The sequence below is a fragment of the Leucopleurus acutus genome, assembly GCF_964270905.1.
Source record: "Leucopleurus acutus genome assembly, chromosome: 1".
Lineage (NCBI taxonomy): Eukaryota > Metazoa > Chordata > Mammalia > Artiodactyla > Delphinidae > Leucopleurus > Leucopleurus acutus.
In genome coordinates, this window is record NC_139142.1 from 47,416,395 (window position 1) to 47,440,195 (window position 23,801).

At 34.1% G+C, this 23,801-nt stretch overlaps 1 protein-coding gene across 1 annotated transcript in view; it reads left to right on the forward strand.

Annotated features, from left to right (window-relative positions):
• ERO1A (endoplasmic reticulum oxidoreductase 1 alpha) overlaps nucleotides 1-23,801 on the forward strand; it is a 43,794-nt gene that overhangs the window by 15,487 nt on the left and 4,506 nt on the right. The window contains exons 5-12 of the mRNA XM_082832610.1: nucleotides 5,519-5,595; nucleotides 5,691-5,764; nucleotides 9,779-9,899; nucleotides 12,029-12,075; nucleotides 17,856-17,882; nucleotides 18,006-18,098; nucleotides 18,955-19,201; nucleotides 19,704-19,773. Of these exons, the coding sequence (XP_082688736.1) occupies nucleotides 5,519-5,595; nucleotides 5,691-5,764; nucleotides 9,779-9,899; nucleotides 12,029-12,075; nucleotides 17,856-17,882; nucleotides 18,006-18,098; nucleotides 18,955-19,201; nucleotides 19,704-19,773 (756 nt within the window). The remainder of the gene's footprint in view (nucleotides 1-5,518; nucleotides 5,596-5,690; nucleotides 5,765-9,778; nucleotides 9,900-12,028; nucleotides 12,076-17,855; nucleotides 17,883-18,005; nucleotides 18,099-18,954; nucleotides 19,202-19,703; nucleotides 19,774-23,801) is intronic.

Genomic DNA, 23,801 nt, shown 5'->3' on the forward strand with positions numbered 1-23,801 from the left:
CAGTAGTTGTGGCTCGTGGGCTCTAGGGTGTGCGGGCTTCAGTAGTTGTGGCTCGTGGGCTCTAGAGCGCAGGCTCAGTAGTTGTGGCCCATGGGCTTAGTTGCTCCGCGGCATGTGGGATCTTCCCACACCAGGGCTCGAACCCGTGTCCCCTGCATTGACAGGCCGATTCTTAACCACTGCGCCACCAGGGAAGCCCCAGAGTGATTTTTTTTTTTAAACAAAGAAATCAGATTGTATCCCTCCTCTGTTTAAAGTGTCCCATCTCCCTTGGAGTAAAGTCCAAAGCCTTTATTTAGTAACAAGAGCAAATAAAGTGACCATATGCCAAGGTTTGCCTGGGACAGAACCAGTTTATGCTTGTTGTTCTGACATCCTGTCTGATTTATTATTTGGCTCGAGTTTTAAATTTTTTAAATAAAATATTAACAGTTGCATTAAAATAAGTTAGGATAGATTTGGTTGACCAAATGCTTTGTGTTTCTAGCTTCCTCTGTTGTCTTCTCTCTTATATAATATTTCAGATGTATGTACACTAAAGACTTCTTACTTCAACACAAAGATGACCAATAATATCTTGTCCTTCCTCTCCTGACCTTTTCTAGATGTAAGGAAACTAAACCTTTCTTTCAAAGACAACATCCTAGGTGACTACTGATAAAATAATTTCAGTCAGTCACAAATGGCTGGGGACAGCTAACTCCTTACAGTCTTTTTTTTTTTTTAAACATCTTTATTGGAGTATAATTGCTTTACAATGGTGTGTTAGTTTCTGCTGTATAACAAAGTGAATCAGTTATACATATACATATATCCCCATATCCCCTCCCTCTTGCGTCTCCCTCCCACCCTCCCTATCCTACCCCTCTAGGTGGTCACAAACCACTGAGCTGATCTCCCTGTGCTCTGTGGCTGCTTCCTACTAGCTATCTATTTTACATTTGGTAGTGTATATCTGTCCATGCTACTCTCTTACTTCGTCCCAGCTTACCCTTCCCCCTCCCTGTGTCCTTACAGTCTTGGCAAGTGGGGGGAGAAGCATTGGCCACTGCTATGCTGCTGGTTTTGGAGTTAGCAGCCATTTGTACTGTGGTATGTGTCCTACCTGTGATATATCTTAAGCTGCCAAGCTGCCATTTGACTGGTCAGTGAAAAACCTGGGAAATTATAGGTTAGGCTTATGAGAAATATGTATGGGAAACAGAGGATGAGCAATCCTGCATACAGAGAGTAGTCCTTTATAGTGGCTTTATCCTTTATTGCATAGTGCAAATCAACCACTTATTACTATTTAGTACTTTTAAAATTTTACAATGAATCCTTTTGCCTGAAATAACTGAAAGAGGAAAAAGGAAGTACATGTTTAATGAAAAATGAAGTACTGAATTTCCATTTCTTAGAACAGTTGATGATGACATATAACTTGCACAAAGGTCATCGTTTACCCTCCATAAGGGCCATGGAAGTATCACTGATCATATGAAAATCCAAACACACAGATCTGCTGACACAGCCTTAGCATCTTCTTTGTAAGTTAGTGTTTGTTCTAAGAAGACTGCGTTTAAGATGACAATTTGACACGTGTAGCTGGAGACAGTGCATTTACGTATCATTCTGGGATATGTGATTTTTCATTTAGGCTAAATAACTGTTCTAAATTAAATTTTTCTGATATTTTATTATGAAAATTTTCATGCATACAGCAAAGTTGAAGGAATTTTCCTGAGAATACTCTTATACTAATCACCTAGATTCTTCCATTAACATTTTCATAAACTCACTTTACCACATATCTGTCCATCTGTCGATCCTTCTAGCCATCCATTAAACCATCTTATTTTTTTGATTCATTTCAAATAAATTGTGAGCATCAGTACACATTGCCCTCACTATATGTCATTAACTAGATATATACATAACTGGAAGTATATCATTAAGTAGAGTCCAATATTTGCTTACGTGTATGTTTCATAAAATTAATATACAATGAAGTGCACAAATCTTAAGTGTGCATTTGTTAAATGCATACACCCGTGTGACTTAGGCTTGTGTTTCAATATAGAACATTACTGTTACCCTAGAAAGTTGCTTCATACTCTGTCGCAGTCAATCCGTACTCCTTCCCCAGAGGCAACCACTGTTCTGCACTTTTTCCACCTTAGATCTAAAGTAATTTTGCTCATTTTTGATTCCGCATTTTCTTATTCATACACAGAGTGAAGTCATAGCTATTAATGTGTTGGCTCCAGTGCAGAGCTTTGCACGTAATTAGATGATGCCATTATCAGCTGTTTCCAATAGAAAATCATTTAATTCCAAAAATTGTTTGATTTTTTCATTCAGTTGATGGACTCAAAGTAAAACTTTCGGAAGTTCACTCTGTTGAAGGAAAACACTTGTCACTGAATGTTAGTATAAATTCATTTAAAGTTCAAAATTGAAGACAAAGGGTTTGTTTTGTGGTGATAATACAACTACAGATTTTGATAAAAAAACAATGTCCTGGTAAAAACAATGTCCTTACTAAATCAAGAAATCTGTGGAGCAGAAATGAATTTGTAATTGGTTGAGGTACATACATAATTCATAATTGCATCCAAACATGCTTGATATCTTACCACTTAAGATAGAAGTGGTAATTGCCCAAATATGTAGGTTTTTGTTTTTATATATACACTAAGTAATGACTATAAAGTTTTGAAATGAAGATGATGCTGAAGAGAATATTACTTTAGCATGGCATTAGGACTTTCTTTGCTGTCCATCATCAATCCAATTTTTTAAATGTTTGAGCCTTTGAAGAGCTATTTTGTAAAATAACCCAAGCGTCCTTCTATGGTGTTGATTGATTTTTAATAAATGAGCCCTCTAAATGTTGGTTGCATTTTCAAAATCAGTAGAAAATCATTTTTCAAAGTATGAATTAATGGAATGCTTAAAGAAAAGAACAAAACAAATTTCAGCTTTTGAAGGTTTAGCAAGTTGCACTTATTATAACAAAGCTTGTAAACAAAGACCTTAACTATTTATTCCTATGAAAACGAGGGAGGAATTGTACACATTAAGTGAGGAAAGCTCAAATGGTATACTAGATTAAATTCTGAAATTTTATAATTGTATTTTGGAGAATCTCCCCTTGTGGGAAGAGTCTCCTCTTGTTGAATGCTTGCTTTTAGCTGGATAAATTTATATTCTGACCTGAAATGGAATGAAATTGAGAAGGCTTACAATTTCATAGCATCTCTATTTGGCAAAACATTTAAAATAATTTAAAAAATAAAGACAACTTATTTGATGAGTTTTATCTTAGAATATTTACTGAAGAAATTTACTTTAGAGGCAAAGAATAGAACTGCGAAAATATGTGGGCTAAAACATTTTCATATATTTACCTGAAGAGAATATTTTCTCAATTAAAAATTATATCTGCAGGGAAGAGTCAGTTGAAGGTATGGATTATTTCAAATTAACCTTAAAATTAACTTTGAAGACGATTGTGGGCAATTTTATGAAACATTGAAAATAATAAGCATATTGGAAAAATTATTTTTCTTCAGAAAAAATGCCAATGGACATAGTTTTGAGACAGACGTGACTTACAAAGCTGATTAAATTATGAAGTCGGAACTAAGAAAAGTTATTTTGTTTAACTTATGTTTTAATATTCAGGTAATTATAATGATAAAGTTAAAAAAATTTTGTTTTAAATATACATAGGTATATTAAAATACATAGGTATATGTTATCTTTTGAACAATTTTGTTTACTTTTTGATAAGTATTTTTAACGTTTTATTTTGAAATAACGTCTAACTTATAGAAAAGTAGCAATATTAATATAAAGGCATTTTGCACACTCTTTATAAACATTCACTAATCTTTAATATTTTGCCTCATTTGTTTTAGCATGCTTTTTTTTTTTGCGGAATGTGGGCCTCTCACTGTTGTGGCCTCTCCCGTTGCGGAGCACAGGCTCTGGACGCGCAGGATCAACGGCCATGGCTCACGGGCTCAGCCGCTCTGCGGCATGCGGGATCTTCCCGGACCGTGTCCCTTGCATCAGCAGGTGGACTCTCAACCACTGAGCCACCAGGGAAGCCCAGCATGCTTTTTGTATATACATATTCTTATTGTTTTCTGAAACATTTGAGAGTAGGCTGAATAATACATCATATCCCTTTATGCATTAATACTTAATTATGTATAAAAGAATTTCATTTTTTTTTTTTTTTTTACGGTGTGCGGGCCTCCCACTGTTGTGGCCTCTCCCGTTGCGGAGCACAGGCTCCAGATGCGCAGGCTCAGCGTCCATGGCGCATGGGCCAAGCCGCTCCGCGGCATGTGGGATCTTCCCGGACCATGTCCCCTGCATCGGCAGGCGGACTCTCAACCACTGCGCCACCAGGGAAGCCCAGAATTTCATTTTTGAAAGTAGTTTTTGAATTGAACTGTCTTTAGGTCGACCAGTATAATGAAACAACGTTGTAATTCAGTACATAAGCGTTTCAAAAAATTGTATCATTTCAGTTATTTTAGTGTTCCCTTTTATCCTCAAAAGAGTCCTAGTCTGAACAGTCATTTGTGTGGTCATCCTAACAATAAGGACATAATAGGCACTCAGTTAATATTTGTTGAGTGATTGAATTTGTGGCCTCCTGCTTCCAATGTTGTCTTTTAGCTGTATGGTGGTGATGACTTTTGTGTTGTGAAATCTCATGATCCACACTTACTTCCCCTGTGCCATGTACACAGCTAGCAGAATATATATAGTGACTTAGACATTGAGAAGAAATATGGTTGTTAAAGAATATATTTTAAGCACCTAAAGATATTGGAATACTTTTTATAAGATCTGGTAGATTCCAGGGCATTTTTAGAATCATGGCATTTAGAGCTGAAATGGATCGTAGACACACAAGATCTAGCCCAACCACGTATTTTATGGAAGAGAAAACCGATGCTGACAGTTAGGTCATTAGGAAAGTGGGACATTGGTCCATGACTCCTTGCCAAGTTGATTTCTTTAACCTCAAAGATTTTCTTAATGGACATTTTGATAATGAGTTATCAGACTATAAACTATTCTTTATTTTGTCAACATAATAGTAAATCGTGTTTGCCAACAAGACAAAGGGCAAAGACTTTTATTTTTTAGCTCCAGGAGGAATGTGGGGCTAATTTTTTTTTTTTTTTTTTTGCGGTACACAGCCCTCTCACTGTTGTGGCCTCTCCCGTTGCGGGGCACAGGCTCCGGACGTGCAGGCTCAGCGGCCATGGCTCACGGGCCCAGCCGCTCTGCGGCATGCAGTATCTTCCCGGACTGGGGCACAAACCCGTGTCCCCTGCATCGGCAGGCAGACTCTCAACCACTGCGCCACCAGGGAAGCCCTTTTTTTTTAAGTTTTGAAGCCAGGGGGATGGTGCTAGGTATAAAAGAAGCCCAAATTCCTTTGAAATTCTTTTTTAAAAGTTTTAAAAATGCAATCAGTTGAATTCTATTTATTTCCCTTTTGTTTTAGTATTCTGAAGAAGCCAATAATCTCATTGAAGAATGTGAGCAAGCTGAACGACTTGGAGCCGTGGATGAATCTCTAAGGTTTGGGGTTTTTCTTGCAGTAGTATTTTATGCTTTTTCATGTGAAATGTTAACTTAAGAAAAAGAATACCTCTATTTCTTTTCTTTGTTTAAAGTGAAGAAACACAGAGGGCTGTTCTTCAGTGGACCAAGCATGATGATTCCTCAGACAACTTCTGTGAAGCTGATGGTATAACATTTTTTTTATGCTATACACATTAAGATTGTGCCTAAGGAAAAGAAATCCTTTTAAAATAATTTAAAAAATTATTTCTAACAGTTTGGCAGTTCCCCAAAAAGCTAAACACAGAATTACCATGTGACTTAACAGTTCAACTCCTCAGCATATACCCAAAAATACTGAAGACAGGGAAGCAGATACTTGTACGCCCATGTTCACAGCAGCATTATTCACAACAGCCAAAAGGTGGAAACAACCCAAGTATCCATCAGCAGATGAATGTATGAACAAAGTGTGGTATACACGTACAATGGAATACTATTCAGCCATAAAAAGAAATGAAGTTCTGATACATGCTGCAATATGGATAAACATTGAAAACATTAAGATAAATGAAATAGGCCAGACACAAAAGGACAAATATTTTATGATTCCACTTATATGATATATATAGAGTAGGCAAATTGATAGAGGCAGTAAGTAGATTTGAGGTTACCAGGAGTCAGGGGGAGGGGAGAATGGGGAGTTATTGGTTAATGGTTACAGAGTTTCTGTTTGAGGTCATAGAAAAGTTTGGAAACAGCAATGATGGTTGCATAACATTGTGAATGTATAAAATTAATGCCATTGAATTGTGCTCTTAAACATGGTTAAAATGGCAAATTTCATGTTATATATATTTTACCACAATAAAACAATTTAAAAAGAAAACCCAGTTTCTGGAAAAGAAAAATTTACCTCCTGAGTTTTGCAGTTCTGTGTACTTAGTAATATATATAATTTTTGTGATATGTACAGGTATTTTGCATAAATAGATAAAAGGTAGAGATTGCAAAAACCTGCTTTTGATATATTGGCCTTGGATTGTTAAATATTTTCCTTAATGATGGGCTGTGTTATTTTTGGAAAAGAGAAAAATGAACCATGAGTTATGTCTGTGACATCTAAAACTAAGCCGGAGCTCTGGTATGATTAAAATCTAGGAGCCCTAGAACCCATTAGAACCATTTGATTTATGGATTTATTTATTTAGATTTATAGATTCTCCTAGTCTTCCTTTTTTTTAGTATCTCCTTTTTTGTAAGTTTGTTAGCCTTTTAATTGGCTAAACAAAATTAAACCAAATTGAGTTTTTGTATCCTTCTTTGGTTCTTTTGGAACAGATTAATGATCTTCTAAAAAATCAGTGAAAAGAGCAGTATAGATCATTTTAATTATAAGCAAAAGATTAATCTTGCAACACCCCTTCCCCCCCAGCAAAAAGAGGGAAGAAAAAGGGAAAGTACTTATTTTTAATTTGTGGCTTCATTTTGGGAAAAAAAGATACATATGCTTTCCTTAATAAAAACCATGACCATATTTTGGCAGATACATATCTATAATCCTTTATTCCTAATTCTCAAATCTGAAAATGTTGAAAAATGAACATTTTTCTCCTTAAATTTAGTACAGATTCATTCAGTGTGAATATTCATGTTTTTACTGCATGTTTATATTCATGTTTTTATGTGTTTGATTAAAGGTTGCTGTCCCAGTCCCTGCTAGAATAATATTGAACATATGTTGCATGTACTGTATTACCTTTCTAAAATCTGAAAAGTTCTGATTTCCAAAATACATTTGGCCCCAAGGGTCTTGGGTAAAGAACTGTAGACTTATATCTAGCTTTAGGCCAGTAAAGAAAGGGGGATAAAATGCTCTCCCAACCCTAACTTTGCCATCTTTCTGCAAGGATTCTTTGGCTTAAACATTGCTATGTGAGATAAAATTCAACTTATAACATGCAGCATAATTTTTTTAGGCCTGCAGTGTTAGAGAAAGAATGGTACTACTTTAACCAAAGTATCCTTTTAAGACTACATGCTTACATTTGTGTCACAAATCAGTAAGTCACTCCTTATATGGTGAAGTTCTGTTATCTTGGGTGAATAACTTGTCCATTTATATTTGTTTCTTCTGTTAAAGGATGGTAAATATTAAAAAAAAAATGGACAGCTTTGTAAGGAATAAATAATGTATGTAAATGGTAGGTAGAGGATAGAAGGTATTTTGTAAATCCTAATTAGAAATTTGAGCTTTTGTTATCTGGCAAAATAAGGTTATAGTAACTTTATTTTTAATAAAGTTGGGAGAGAGGAAGTATTTGTTGTAAGTAAAATTATGTCAACTAATGTTTATCTCTAACGAGGCAAGATATTAAAAATTTAATCATTCCTTGGTGATTAGTTTTCTGTCTTAAAGTACTCGATGCTGAGTGTTATTTATATATATATTTTAAGAGTCAGAGTTATTTTTTATGAATTTATTATAGTTTGCTATACTGAGGTAATACCTATAGTATTAATTGAGATGAACAGAGATATCTGTTCCTGAACTATGTGATTCCATGCAGATTGTTTTTTAAATTTTTATTTTTACTTCTAGTTATTTTAATTGCTACTTCTGCCTTGGACTCTCAGTTATTTCTAGGTGCTGTCACTGGGCTGTTTATAGAAGCAAATTTTCCCCTAATTTATGACTCTAATGAACTGTGAATTGGGATAAAAATAACCAAGCATAGTTTTATCTTTGTTTTTTAAATGAGAAGTAGGTACTCTAGAGAGCTTGATGGAGTCTTGTGTAAGCATCTTTCTGCTCAGAGTTTTGTCATCTACTTTGGTTGCTTTGGGGCCATTTTCACTCACTTCCTCCTTCTTTGTTGGTTCATACTGTTAAGCTTTATCGATGAGTCCGGTATTACTGTGTTATTAACTAATTCCCCAAAGCCACTGAGGACCAGGGGCCATAATTTTTTGGTTTTATTTTAAAGTTATAACACATTATACAAATTTATAGAACATATGAGAAACCAATATCCCACCAATTTTGGTATGTTTTCCATATATCTCTGTAATTAACTTTTCTATAATGCCTTATCTTTTCATTTTATTAGACAGCCTTCGTACTTACCAGTTCTGTTGACTGTAAAATGGTCTATTAAGTTACATCATAATACCAATGCCATAGTTAATATTTATTATACTCTTACTGTTGTGCTAAGCGCTCTGCACATATAAACTTCTTTATGTCTCACAGTAATGCTATGAGTATTATCTCCATTTTACAAATGAGGGCACCAAGGCATAGAGAATTTACATAACTTGACCAGGGTACCGAAGTGAATAAGTAGTGGGTCCTGGATTTCTAACCCAGGCAGTCTCGCTCCAGGGACCGTGCCCTGCTCTGTTGGACATTTAGGTTGCTTCTGATTTTCCCTTTTATAAATAATGCTGATACAAATATCATCCTGCTTATAACTTTTTTTTTATTTTTATTATTTTTTTTAACATCTTTATTGGAGTATAATTGCCTTACAATGGTATGTTAGTTTCAGCTTCACAACAGAATGAATCAGTTATATATATACATATATTCCCATATCTCTTCCCGCTTGCGTCTCCCTCCCTCCCACCCTCCCTATCCCACCCCTCCAGGCGGTCACAAAGCACCGAGCTGATCTCCCTGTGCTATGCGGCTGCTTCCCACTAGCTATCTAACTTTTTGAATATTTAGGATTATACCTTTGGGGCAGCTTTGTAGTGGATCCTGATGGTGGTCATGTAAGAAGGAAGTATTTGGTAACAAACTGTATGGTACTAATATGTCTTCATTTACCTTAGTTACTGATGAACTCATCACACTGTGGTTAATGTGATGAGAAATGTATGGTATATTCTTTGCCTGGATAGCTTATAAGAATTGAATTACTATGTTCCTTCAATTCTAAAATTCACATATTCCCATTTTTTTTTTTTTACCATTTCTAAAACCAAGAGGTTTTTGTAAACAGTGTGTAATTTATTGTGGCTGTGTTTGTTCCTTCTTTTCCCTTCTTTTTAGGATTTCTCCTAAAAAGGTGTTTTTAAATCCTAGACGCATTGTTACATTTGTGGTGCCTTAGAATCGATGGAATACAGTCTGGTCATATTAGCTTTTTAAGGTTACTGAAAAGAAGGAAGATTATTAAAACATTTTATTTTACAGACATACAGTCTCCTGATGCTGAGTATGTCGATTTGCTCCTGAATCCTGAGCGCTACACGGGTTACAAGGGACCAGATGCTTGGAGGATATGGAATGTCATCTATGAAGAAAACTGTTTTAAGTATGTGTCATTTTCATTTCGAAATTCCTGAAAGATGTGTTCATTTCTCTTTATAAACAAATAAACAGAATCACAATGATTTAAAAGAACAAATCAAATTCACCTTATTAAAGGATGTATTTGGACATGGAAATGTACTTGTTCCTTAATCCAGCTCCCCTCTGGGGAAACATGAGGACATGTGTTTCAACAAATAATTCTTTGTTCTTTAAAAGACTTAGAACAGTGTTAGACTTTTATGGGAATATGGTAGGCATTTCACAAATGTTCCTTAAGTGAATTATAGAATCTAATCTTTTAAATTAATTTTTATTGGAGTATAGTTGCTTTACAATGTTCTGTTAGTTTCTGCTGTACTAGAATCTCATTTTATAGATGAAGTAACCTAGAGCCAGAGAGATCATATAGTTAGTGGCAGGGAATAGATTAGGATGTATAATTCCTAATTCTCTTTTTGATGCTCTATACTCCTCTTTTTGTGGCTATAGTTATTTTACCTGCTTTAAAGTTAAATTCTTTTCAGAGAATAATTATAATTAGTAACATTTGAGCACTTACGGTGTGCCAGGTATTGTGCTAAGCATGTTACATACATTTTCTCCTTTAGTCCTTGTAATAACCCTGTGTTATAGTCATCACTGTTTATAGATGGAGAAACTGAGAGTTGGCAAGGTTAAGTGATTTGTCTAGTGTCAAAGATCTAGTAAGTGGAAGAACCCCCTTTGTACTGTTACCCACTACAGTGGAAGCTGTCAATTTGATCATTGAGAGACTGAGACATGCTTCACGTTTGTTCACTTGTAAGCCTCTAGGTTGTAAACAATGTATGTATTGGTTTTTGGAAGGGATGCGTGTGTTTGTGTGTGCCTGTGTGCACACAAGCGTTACGCTATCTCAGAGATGGGGATAGTTCTGGGAAGATTTCTGGATGTATTGGTTTTTGGAAGGGATGTATGTATGTATTGGTTTTTGGAAGGGATGCGTGTGTTTGTGTGTGCCTGTGTGCACACAAGCGTTACGCTATCTCAGAGATGGGGATAGTTCTGGGAAGATTTCTGGAGTTCCCAAATGTGGCAAAAATACATTTCACTTTTTATGTCAAATATACGCATAAGAGATCAGCAATTTCTTTTTTGGACTTGCAGAATTTCTACAGTTTGGGAAGTGGAGAGTTTTCATTATTTACTCATTTCTGCCACGTGTATCATTTAAATTCTCTTGACTATTTTTAGGAATGTTTGGTTTACTGAGTTTATTGACTTACGTTAAAGGTTTTTTTCCTTAATTTTTTTTGATGTGAACTAAAATAAAGTCCAACTAAAGCATTTGTTAGATTTTGTATAAGTTTTGTAGTTATTTCCTAACTAGTTTATATCATGGTCCCCATAATATTTCTAAAATATAAACAATGTATGAGGCACTAAATTGAGGATGTTAAAATACAACTTACATGTTCTGTTCTCAAAATGTCTCAAGCTGTGCAAATTTGTGAAATAGATAAAAGGACATTAAAACAATCCCTACACTCTACTAAAGATACTAATGAATATTTATTTTGAGATTTAAAAACACTTTAGTGACATACTAACTCTTTCTTTTCTTTCTTGTTAAAAACTACCTATTATTGAAATCATAACAAACTTGATGGCCTCAGGGCAAACTGATGTACTTAAAATTACCAAAGTGGAAAATAATCTACCCACACTGTTTTTTCCCTTTTTTATTTTAGTGCTTGTGTTGGATATTTACATTTTTTGCTTGTTTGTCTTTCAAGTAGCAGTGTACTTTGTGACACACACACACATATATGATATATATAAAAACATATTAGTAACTCTAGGAGAAGAGCTTGACTGGTATTTTTTTCTTCCTTTGTTTGAAGAGGTGATTAGGAAATGACTTTCTGGCTGCTACAATGGGAAAAGATCAGAAACTATTATCACTAAAACAAATAACCACCCTCCCTTAAAGCAGTTAGAGAAAATAAATATTTTATAAGATCAGTAAAACAATTTTATTTTGGATATAGTCATTAAAAAACTTTCTGAGATAAATTCACTTTTACTTAAATAATTATAACATGATGGGTAACAAATTTATATTTTATACTTTAATTCTTTTGTTTGTAGGCCACAGACGATTAAAAGACCTTTAAATCCTTTGGCTTCTGGTCACGGTGAGTTATTTATTTGCACTGTTATTTTTCAGCCAGTGAACTTTGGTTAGAAGGAAGGAGAAGGCAAGATAAGGGTTGGCAAGAGCAGTTGAGATCATATATTCTTGTTTTCACCGAAGTTATGTCTCATTCTTGCAGAGAAATTGGTGTTGAAAATACTTACACTTCAGTAAGGAGTATTTTTTTAATGAAGTTCATTGTGTTAGACTATCATAGGATTAAGTTTAAATTATACATTTATTCTTTTATGCATGTTTGCAGAATGTGTGTGTTCAGCCTTTCTACTATTTGTACTCATCTTTTAGTTGAATGAATATCCAAAAAACTTCTGCCTCACATCTTTCCTAAAACTTGAAATTGTTATATATATTGGGAGTCTGATTTAAAATTCACATGACTTTATATCTCATTAACATTTTTCATTTTCTACTTACACTCAGGGTTTGGCTTAAATGCTGCCTTCCCCGCCCAAATTTCCTTGATACTCTTAACTGGAAGTAATCTCTCTCTCCTCATAAAGTGATCTTATGTATTGTTTTGTTCCTCTTAACAGCTCTTTCCACTTGCTAGCATTATTTTACTATTAGTTATATATCTATTGATCTACCCTGGTACTTTGGACATATGGGCAGCATTTATTGATTTCATCCCTTAATACAGAGTCTGGAACATAACAGATGGAATAGTTTGTTAGACAAATGATCAATGAAATTCACCCTCCTCATTTAACGGTCTTGTCTACAGTAGTGAAAATCACTTGTTCCTCCAACAAATGATTATCCACCATTTACTATGTGCTAGGCACTGTATAGGTGCAGAGGGGATGTAAAATTGAAACTCACAAACCCTGCCCAGTCTATAATAGACAGAACAGTTTGTTGAATAAACCATTTCAAGTGTATGATTTCAGGCTTTTTCCTTAGGAAATATATCCCTGTTCTCTGAATATGTGCTTACTGATGAAATCTTTGATGTACTTTTAGCAAATGTGGAATGGTTTTCATTTTTTAAATTTATTTGAAAAGCTGCTGATCTCATAGAGTCAATAAACATGAATTTCCTCCTGCAAGGCAGTGAGATTGCAACGTTCCCTAAATGTTGGCAGACTCGTCATTCTTAGAAATGAAAAAGCATCTTTAAACAAGGCTTTTGGATTTATATGGAGTCACATATGGTACTCAGTGGAAACTATTGATTTACTATCAGATGAAATGCAAATTCCCAGGCAAGAGATGATCTTCACTATGAACTCATATTATGATCTGATAAGTTAATTAACCACCCTCACTTATTTTAAAGATAAATGGGAACAATTTCAATGTTTATCATTAGGGAACTAGTTAAATGAATTATGGTATATTCATATAGTAGAATATAACCATTCTAAATGTTGCTGAAAATTTATATTCATTTATATCAGTGGTGATCAATAGCACATTTAGGAGAAGAAGCAGGTACCAAACAGTATGTATAATATATATATATATATATATATGTATATATATATATATACACATATATATATATATATATATATATATATACACATATATATATATATTTTGCGGTACATGGGCCTCTCACTGCTGTGGCCTCTCCTGTTGCGAAGCACAGGCTCCGGACGCACAGGCTCAGCAGCCACGGCTCACGGGCCCAGCCTCTCCGCGGCATGTGGGATCTTCCCGGACCGGGGCACGAACCCGTGTCCCCTGCATCGGCAGGAGGACTCTCAACCACTGCGCCACCAGGGAAGCCCTATAATATATTTTTTATAAAAACATAATTGATATAATATCTAAATATCCTGTACACAAAGAAAAAAGACACTTACCAAAATGTAAATGGTATTTATCTTTGGGCAGAGGGAGTTATGGATGATATTTTTTATTTTATCTTTGTCTTCTTTTTTTTAACATATATTTGCAATGAGCATATGGTACTTTAATAAACAATGGCATTAAATAAAAGTGGCAAAATGGAGACAGTTTTTCAGTAGTTAATGAGCAGCTGCATACAAACTGCTGAATTGTGCATAATTTGAGTCTTACAAATAGTCTTTAAAAATATTCCTGAATAAGGTAAAATTTTATAATGTCAGTCCCGGGAGTTTGGAAGCAATAACACACATCTTTAGCAGAAACTGTGTTATAGCTATAGAACAAATAAATAAGTGAAAAGACTCTGACAGCCAAATAACTGTGAGTCCTTAAGATATTTAAGAGTATTCGCAGATGATAGATTAGATTTTTCTTTCCTGTCAGCCCATATTAAATCTTGGACAAGCTGAAAATACTCTTTATCCAGGCTCTTGGAGATGAAACTATTTAGTCAAATCAGCCATAATTCCTTTCATCACCAGAAAGAGTTGCAGTCACAGGCACATCTCACTCTAAGATTTTATTTATGTGGGTGAACTGATGAACTAAAGGTAACCTCTACTAAGTGTTATTTTTGTGGAAGTGTAGCAGTTTAAAAGGAGCATCTGGAAGGAGTTTTTAATAATAAGCATTTTGTTTTCTTTTTTCAGGGAAAAGTGAAGGTAAGTATAATGTCTTTATCATACATCACATATATGAATTTGCTTATACATTCAGATGTTTGTTGGGCAAACTTGTTTTGTTCTACCCGCACATGAGACAAAGAAAAAGTTTAAAAGTTAATTTTTATTTCTTTACCTGAAATTCTAGGGGTGACAGCATAGGTTAAGGGAAATGTGACTCTTTGTGCCTGGGATCAGGCAGTAGAGACAGCCTGCCTCAGCCTCTGATAATTCACTGGTACATTTTACCTATTGCATGTGAAAGCTAGACATTTCCCCAGCCTCTGTCAGGGAAAACATCTCCTTTACTGGTTGAACTCTGGTATCTACTAGGTCTCATATAGGAAGGTTCTAGACATGATCAGAGTGTTGAGCTACCGTCTTCCAAGCTTGTGGTGACTCTTGGGTGTAGGTATCATTGCCAGCTCTTTAAGTTAATTGTAAAGCTAAAAGTTTTAACATATTTTAGGTTTACTCTGTCTTTTTGAGAACGTTTTTGCTTTATGAGTGAGATTGAAATGAGTTTTGTTACTATTTGAAGATCTCAACCTATCTCTCATTATCAGAGAAAAGATTGTTAACCTGTAGAGGCTGTCCTTAGAGAAAATATCTTATTTATGAGTATATTTATAAGTATTCATTTTAGTCAAATATGAAAGCTGATATATTAGGTGATTATCTAACTGGATCACATTCAGAGAATATCTACTTCAGGATTATAAAACTGAACTGAAAATTTCTTTAGAAGGCTAGGTCCCAAGCAATGTCACACTCCTACTCCCCCCAATTCATGGTCCAAAACTTGAAAAAAAAAAACCTCAAAACCTAGAGGTTCCCAGTAAGGAAACAAATCACTTGTAATCCCACAACCCCAAAATAATTGATAATGATAATGGCTAAGAAGACATGCTAGTACTTTTCAAAGCAATTTACAAATATGAGTTTATTTAATCCTTCCAACAATCCTAGGAGGTATTATTTTTATCTCCATTTTATAGAGGCGGAAAATGAGTCCCAGAAAGGTTTAGCAACTCAGCTAAAATCTTATGATTTGTAAGTAGCAGAGTCAGGATTCAAATCAGGCAGTTTGGCTCCAGCGTCTGTGCTTTAGTTACTATCTCATACTGCTTCTCTGCTAACATTTTGATAATTATTATTATTTACATGTTTATATTTTTATAATAGATATATTTATAGTTTTATGTATTATCATTACCATGTCTACTTGCTTCCTTAGCCTATATCCTCATCAGCTCAGGGTGCTCTAACAAAATGCCATAGACTAGGTAGCTAAAACAAAAGACATTTATTTTCTCATAGTTCTGGAGGCTGGGAAGTCCATGATCAAGGTGCCAGCAGATCTGGTTCATGGTGAGGGCCCTCTTCCTGGCTTACAGACAGCTGGCCTTCTTACTGTATCCTCACATGATAGAGAGAGAAAGAGCTCTGGTCTCTTCTTCTACTTATAAAGACACTAATTCCATCATGGTGACCTCACCCTCATGACCTTACTTTGATTACCTCCCAAACACTAATTACCTCCCAAAGACTCCACCTCCAAATACCATCACATGGGGAGCAGTGGGGGTTAGGGGGAGGGTTTAGGGCTTCACCATATGAATTTTAGGGGGAACACAAACATTCACCCATAATAACCTAGATTTCTAGAAATGGATCTACTGGATCAAAGGATAAGGACGTTTTAAGCTCTTGATACATATGACCAGATTGCTTTTTGTCATTGGAAGGGTGTGCTAATTTACATCCCTTCCAGTCATTGTGCCTGCTAGTTTTACCTGACCCTCGTCTGCATTAAGTATTATATTTTTACCTTTACTCTTTAAAGTTGTATCTTTATAGTTTTAATTTGAATTTTTATTTATTTTTTTATTGAGGTATAGTTGATGTACAATATTATATAAGTTTCAGGTGTGCAACATAGTGATTCACAATTTTTAAAGGTTATATTCCATTTATAGTTATTTTAAAATATTGGCTACATTCCCTGTGTTGTACAATATATGCTTAATTTGCATTTTATTGTTAGTGAGGCTAAACAGTTTTTATCTGTTACTACCATTTATATTTTCCCTTTATGAATTCTCTATTCATACTTTTTGCCCATTTTTAATGGGCACTTTGGCATTTTTATTCAGTTTGTGAGCTCTTTATATACTTAGGATATTATCCTTTGTTGTATTTGCATTTTACCCGGTTTGTTGTTTGCATTTGTTTATAAAGTTTTCTGACACACAGATGTTTTATGTTTTTATGTAGTCTATAAATATATAAATTTATTGTTTATTTCCTTTGTCATTTCTTCCATTACTTTTATGCTTGTTTGGTTCATTATTAATATTACTATAAAAAACTTTGTAAAAAGAACTATATAGTACAATGTTTGTCATTGCTAGTAAATGTATACATAGAATGTTCACATAATTATAATAATTATTTCTTATGCCTTTTTATATATTATTTCAAATAAACATTTTCATGCATTGTCATGTTCCACATTCTTCTCATTTTAATAGTTTTATATTATTCAACCATGCTAACTAGTATATAGTATTCTATCATGTCAGCTTAGGCCTTGTATATTTTGATTATTTCAGGTTTTAAAAATTATATATAACATAATCATCTTTCTGCAGATTATCCACCCCCCCACCTCCATTTTGAGTTATTTCTTAAGACCATAATTCTAAAAGCGGAATTGTCAAGTCTAAGTATATGAACAGTGATCTTATTAGGTCATAAAATATAAACAACGTTTGGTTTTTGTAACATCTCCTTGAATTGCTCTTTTGAAATATTGAATAGCATATAATACTACCAGCTATAATAATATACCTCCAATACTATTTTATAATTTTTATTTAACTTTTCTCATTTTAAAAAGTGTGTAATGAGTTCTTAATTTTTATAGCATGAATTGTTACTAAGGCTAAGTATTTTTCCATGTATTGATTTACTATTTAAATTCTGTGTTTTGACCTCATATAAAACATTTTATCCAGAAAGTTATGAGGCTGGGGCCACCTAAGGTAATGCTAAAGCCTTCTAAAGACCGGGCAGCCAAGTAGAACTTAAAGTGAATCCATACCAAGAACCTCTCTTTCCTCTACAAACAGAATTTGGACCTTTGAATCACAGTTTGTCAAAAATTTGCTATAGTATTTTAAAACTTACGTTTTGGCATTTTTTACAATCTCGTGACTTATTTTTCTTTTTATTTCAGAGAACACTTTTTACAGTTGGCTAGAAGGTAATTGAGCATTTTTAAGCAAATTTAAATAACATTTTTTTCATTTTTAAATGCACATAAAATTAATTTTCTGCCTTACAGATTTCACATATGAAATTTATATTTCCAAATTACTTTTTGTAGGCCTCTGTGTAGAAAAAAGAGCATTCTACAGACTTATTTCTGGCCTCCATGCAAGCATTAATGTGCATTTGAGTGCACGGTATCTTCTACAAGGTATGTGACATTTTAGTTTTATTCACTTTACCACACTTATTTTCAGGTATTCTTAAAATTTTCTTGGTATTTACCTGGATGAGAAAGGATTGACCCTATTGAATATTAGGCAGTAAAAGATTTATTCTTAAATGGTAGTAATCAGGAATGTGGGAACCATGGACCTTATAAGGAAAAGTTCAGCCTGTTCTTAGCACTCTTCACCTTCTTTTAAGAAGCTGCTCAAAATCGTACATGTCACTTTGGAAATGTTCTTTTATTGTGGGAATTAAAAAAGCTCTCAAGAGCATAGTTTGTTTTTCATTAGATATTACTGTATCAGAATCCCTATAATTGTATGCCAGCTTCAGGCCTGGAGTTTAACAGGTAAGAGCATTTTTTCTGCTGCTCTTCATGCTTTACGAAGGCTGTTGAAAAATTAGACCATGTTGGAGTTTCATCAATAACATATTTCTTCTAGAATTACGGTATCTTTTACTTTTTAGAAACAAAATCATAGTAACTTTAATTAGGGCTTCAAACTCATTAGTAATGTCAGATAGTCATTTTTGACTTCTGTATCTTGGTTTTATGGATATGTTTATATTCAGAAATTTGATTTTATTAGTCCTGGTTTCTCAGGAAAATATTGAGTTTATTTTCCTTTTAAGGATGGCTTCTAGAAGATAAAATATTAATATGGAATTATTCAAGGCTAAATTATGTAAAACAGTTTTCATGGTTGTATTGATTATATATTTTAAAATATAAAATCAAATTAGCTTCTGCAGGCATCAATAACCTAATATAAGTAAAATGAAACTTACTTAATTTTAAAATGCAGTTTTTTTAATATTTAATTCTTCTTTCTTCTCAGATACCTGGTTGGAAAAAATATGGGGACATAACATTACAGAATTTCAGCAGCGATTTGATGGAATTTTAACTGAAGGAGAAGGTCCACGAAGGCTTAAGAACTTGTACTTTCTCTACTTAATAGAATTAAGGGCTTTATCTAAAGTGGTACCATTCTTTGAGCGCCAGGATTTTCAACTCTTCACTGGAAATAAAGTTCAAGATGCAGAAAACAAAATGTTACTTCTGGAAATACTTCATGAAATCAAGTAAATTGTGTATTACAACTTATACATTAATAGAAGAGTGACAAGTGGTATCCAAAATTAAATTCTTAAATATTCAACTTAGAGAAAGGAAAACTATCTAAAAAATAATTAAAAGCTAATTCTGCTCATAGGTCTTTTAGAATTGAGTTTTGGTTTTGTTTTCATTTTGACTTATGTACTAAAAGGCACATAGTTTTAGTTTTAAGAGCCATTCTTTTGGTATTTGATACTTGCATTATTTTCATATTTAGTTGAACAGGTTGGGTTTGGGGCATAACTTCTACTATATTATACAGTTAGCTTTTATATTTGAGGATAAGAATTTGTTTGGGGGCATAGAATTTTTGATTTTACTATCTATTCTACTCTATTTTACTTATATTATTCATTGCTGACCAGCAAAATGTGGTATCAGCAGGACTTTTAATGTTTTATAATACATGAAAATATTTTCTGTTCTATGCAGAGAATATATGTTATTTATGTTTTTTTTTTAATGTAGGTCATTTCCTTTGCATTTTGATGAGAATTCATTTTTTGCTGGGGACAAAAAGGAAGCAAACAAACTAAAGGTAATAATTTTATACTCTAACTTAATTTTTAAATACAAACTCATGCAGGTATGAATAAAGGCCGTGTTTTTATTCTTAACAATAAATCTTGATATACATCCTGAAATTAGAAGAAAAGTCAGAGTCATAATCTTTCTTTTCCTCAAGAAAAAAGATGTCCAAAAGCAGGTCCAACTTAAGATCTAGTTTGTGTTGTTTTCAAAATAACAACAGAAATGTGTACTCTTTACAGAAGGCTTTCATTTCACATTGATGCTCTCATGTAGTAAATAGAACTTATGAATGAAAGGAAAGGGATCTAGAGCACAAGGGGCAGAATTAGTCTTTTGCTGGAGAGAATTCTGAAAATAGTTTTGGCTAAATTACAGGATGCTCTTTAGGAGGAGAGGTTACAGTATTGTTTTGTCAATTCATCTCATTCACTGGGAACTAAAGAAATTTAGTTACACCAGGATGCAGTTCTGGGAAGAACAGAAGACCTGAGATCACACAAAATGGGCTCTGGTCTTTGCCTTACCTCTTAGTAGAGGTATGACCCCGGGCAAGACCATCTTTGTGCATATTTGCCTCAAAATACTACAAATAAACAATCTCACTGGGAAGATTTATTAAACGCTCACTGGGTGTAGAGCATGATTTTTGTCACTAAAGGGAGAGATGCTTCTACCCTCAGGGGATTTCTAAGTCTTTTTGAGGACTTAAGTAAAATTATATTACTGTTCTCAGTTATAAAGCTATAGGTAAGTAAAGCAGGTGGCCCTCAGTAGGACTGGGCTGGATCTGATTTCATCAGAATATTTATAACAAACAATCTGCCTTTGTGTCTAATTCTTTGTTTCTTTCGATAATGAAATAACCTGATTTTTTTGCAGCTTGCAAACAAAATACTTTGTGCACTCCATTTTTTTACTGTTAGATAATAGTTATTTTTGACCTCCCATCTACCTCCTACTTAAAGCATTCTTGCTAGAAATATATATCTCAGTGCTTATATAACCTCCCAAACAGTTTCCAGGAACTTAGAAGTGAGGGGGAAGATGCTGTAATAAGACTTTTTTCCCTACTATTTTCGATATCTTTCTTATTTTTAATACACTTGCTGGTTTATGGAGAGTGTTTGGCATTTACTCATTTTATATTGTACAGATTAGAAATATTTCTCACATCGTTTTCATTTTATCGAAACTCTGAAACACTCAGCTTTCATATCCTGTGAAATTTAACATAATTTTTCTGAGTCCTTTTACAAGAAAGGAGTAAAACACCAAGGAAACTTGTTGATATCAGATATTTACTTTTTTTTTAAATAGCAGTTTATGGTGAATATAATGGATTTGAACAGTCATATAAGTTCATTTGAAAATCTCATCTTGTCTCCTTTATACTCTATCAGTGTATGGTTAGAAAGAGAGGACTTGTATGAAAGAGAATTGTTTAGTGTTCAATTCACAATAGAATAGGATCTCACCTGAAGGCTTATAAAACATCTGAGAATTGGGTGAGAATTGTTTTTTGGTCAGTTGGTTTCACTGAATATAGATCACAATGTTTAACCACAGAATGTTTGATTATTCTACCCACTGACTATAATTTTAAGTATTGACTCCAAAACTGTGTAAATTAACAAGGAGAATTTGTAAATGATTTAGGTTTTGGTTATTTTAAGGATCATACATTTTTCTAATCTGGGTTAACTTTAGAATATACTCAGGTTATTGGACATTGATTGTCATTTGTAGAAGTCACAAGGATTTTCTCCTTGTTCTGATCTAGTAAATTTCCACCTTATTAATTTGGTTCTAGCATATTAAGTACATTTAAGCAATTGTGCTTGGTTTTAATTTTGCGATGTTATTTTGGCTCTTGTAAGCAACCATGTTTATTCTCTGTACATGCCACATAGGGATTTACTCAAGAGCTGCCATATTCAAGTGTTTGAATCAGTGAACATAGATTCAAATACCAAGGTTAGACAATGTGTACGAAAGGAAGCACAATCATTTCCAATAGAGGCTTCCAACCTTTACGAGTCTAAGTCAAGAACTTTCAAGGCCTCTCCTCACGACAGTGGTGTTTTTAGCATCTATTGATTGTGAAAATATAACTGCCAAAAATCCACTATGCATTTAGTAACACTTTTAAAGTAAAAGTTGTGTTTTATTAATCATAAAATTTATATCCATTTGGAAATTTATAGTGCATACATGTGAGCTATTTGTTCTGTCTATAAACAAATGCTTGTCTACACAGGGATTTTGTAGACTCTTATACCAACTATTAAATCCTTCAGAGGTGAGCCCCTCATTGGATGAGAACATCTAATTTAATTTTAGTGCTCTGTTATTAATGTTAAAAGTGTGAATTTCCTTAAATCCAAGGTTGAAACACAAGTTTAAAGGAAACCTCAAATCACCAAAAATCTACTTAGGGAAATATTGCTGGGTAAATATTTTTTCTAAGTATGTTTAAAATTAGAATGACCTCTTACTGAACTCAGTCCAAAAGGTACAGAAACACAAGATGTAGAATATTGCTAACATATGGTGACATTTAATATTAATTATTTGGGCTTTGTATTAAATCAATAAGATTTAAGATCTGGAATCCTATTGTAAATCTTTTATTAATACATGTAGTGGCTGTTTCAAAGTCTCAGGCTGAATGAACCATCTGGGGAAAGACTGTCCCCAGAGTATGAATTGAGGTCTGCTTTGAATAGCAGGTTCCAATCTTTGCTGATTTATTCCCATTTTTAGATCTTTGGTCTTGTTCTCTTTTGATTGAGCCCAGTGTGTGGTTTATCACATTAGAAAAACAAACAAAACATTATATGCTTCCAAAGTTATAGGCCATTTGGTATAATGAATGTTCCATCTGAACTGTATGTCAAATTTCCTGTTTCAAGTACTGTAAGCTTGGGATTCCACTATAAATTCAGGACAGAGGGAGTCACTTGGAGGATTAATTTATAATTTCCACTGTAGTAAAAGAAGGATATGTTCTTGGCTTCCCTTCTTTCTTCTTTATTCCTTAAAGACATGTACTACTTTTGGATGAGTTTAATGCATGTTGCCCTTTTATAAACAATATAATACCCTAGTGTTCATGGATATATATATATATATATATTAAAAGTATAAATATAAAAAAGGAATGATAAACACCAAATTCAGAATAGTTATAGAAGGTGGGATATGGGACTTTGAAGGGATACATAGGAGGCTTCATTGTAATGGTTTCTTTCTGAAACTTGGTGGAGGGTACATGGATTTCATTATATTCTATATATTTTTTTGTGTGATAATGTAAATAATAATCAAAGGTCTGGTTGATTTACCTAATTAATACCAGAGAGGAGCATTTTAATTTAACTATTATGAAACCAAAGGTTTTTATTCCTCCCTCCCTCCTTTGTTTTTTTTGTGTTTTTTTGTAAACATCTTTATTGGAGTATAATTGCCCCACAATGACGTGTTAGTTTCCGCTCCATAACAAAGTGAATCAGTTATACATATATACATGCTTCCGTATCTCTTCCCTCTTGCGTCTCCCTCCCTCCCACCCTCCCTATCCCGCCCCTCCAGGCGGTCACAAAGCACCAAGCTGATCTCCCTGTGCTATGCGGCTGCTTCCCACTAGCTATCTATTTTATGTTTGGTAGTGTGTATATGTCCATGCCACTCTCTCACTCTGTCACAGCCTACCCTTCCCCCTCCCCATATCCTCAAGTCCAGTCTCTAGTAGGTCTGTGTCTTTATTCCCGTCTTACCCCTAGGTTCTTCATCCTCCTTTGTTTTTTTCCTCTTTCTTTTTTTGGTAAATGATGTCATACGACCCCCGCCCCCCTCCCCTGATATTGGCATATGGTTAATAATCACACACAACAGAACATCTCAACTCAGTTACCTTTGTGTATATTTATAAATAGTCTAGTTTTGGAGGCAGGCAGGCTGGGGTCTAGATTTGCTGTTTACTAGGTATGGGAATTTAGGCAAGTTACGTAACCTCTCTGAACCTTGTTTTTTTAA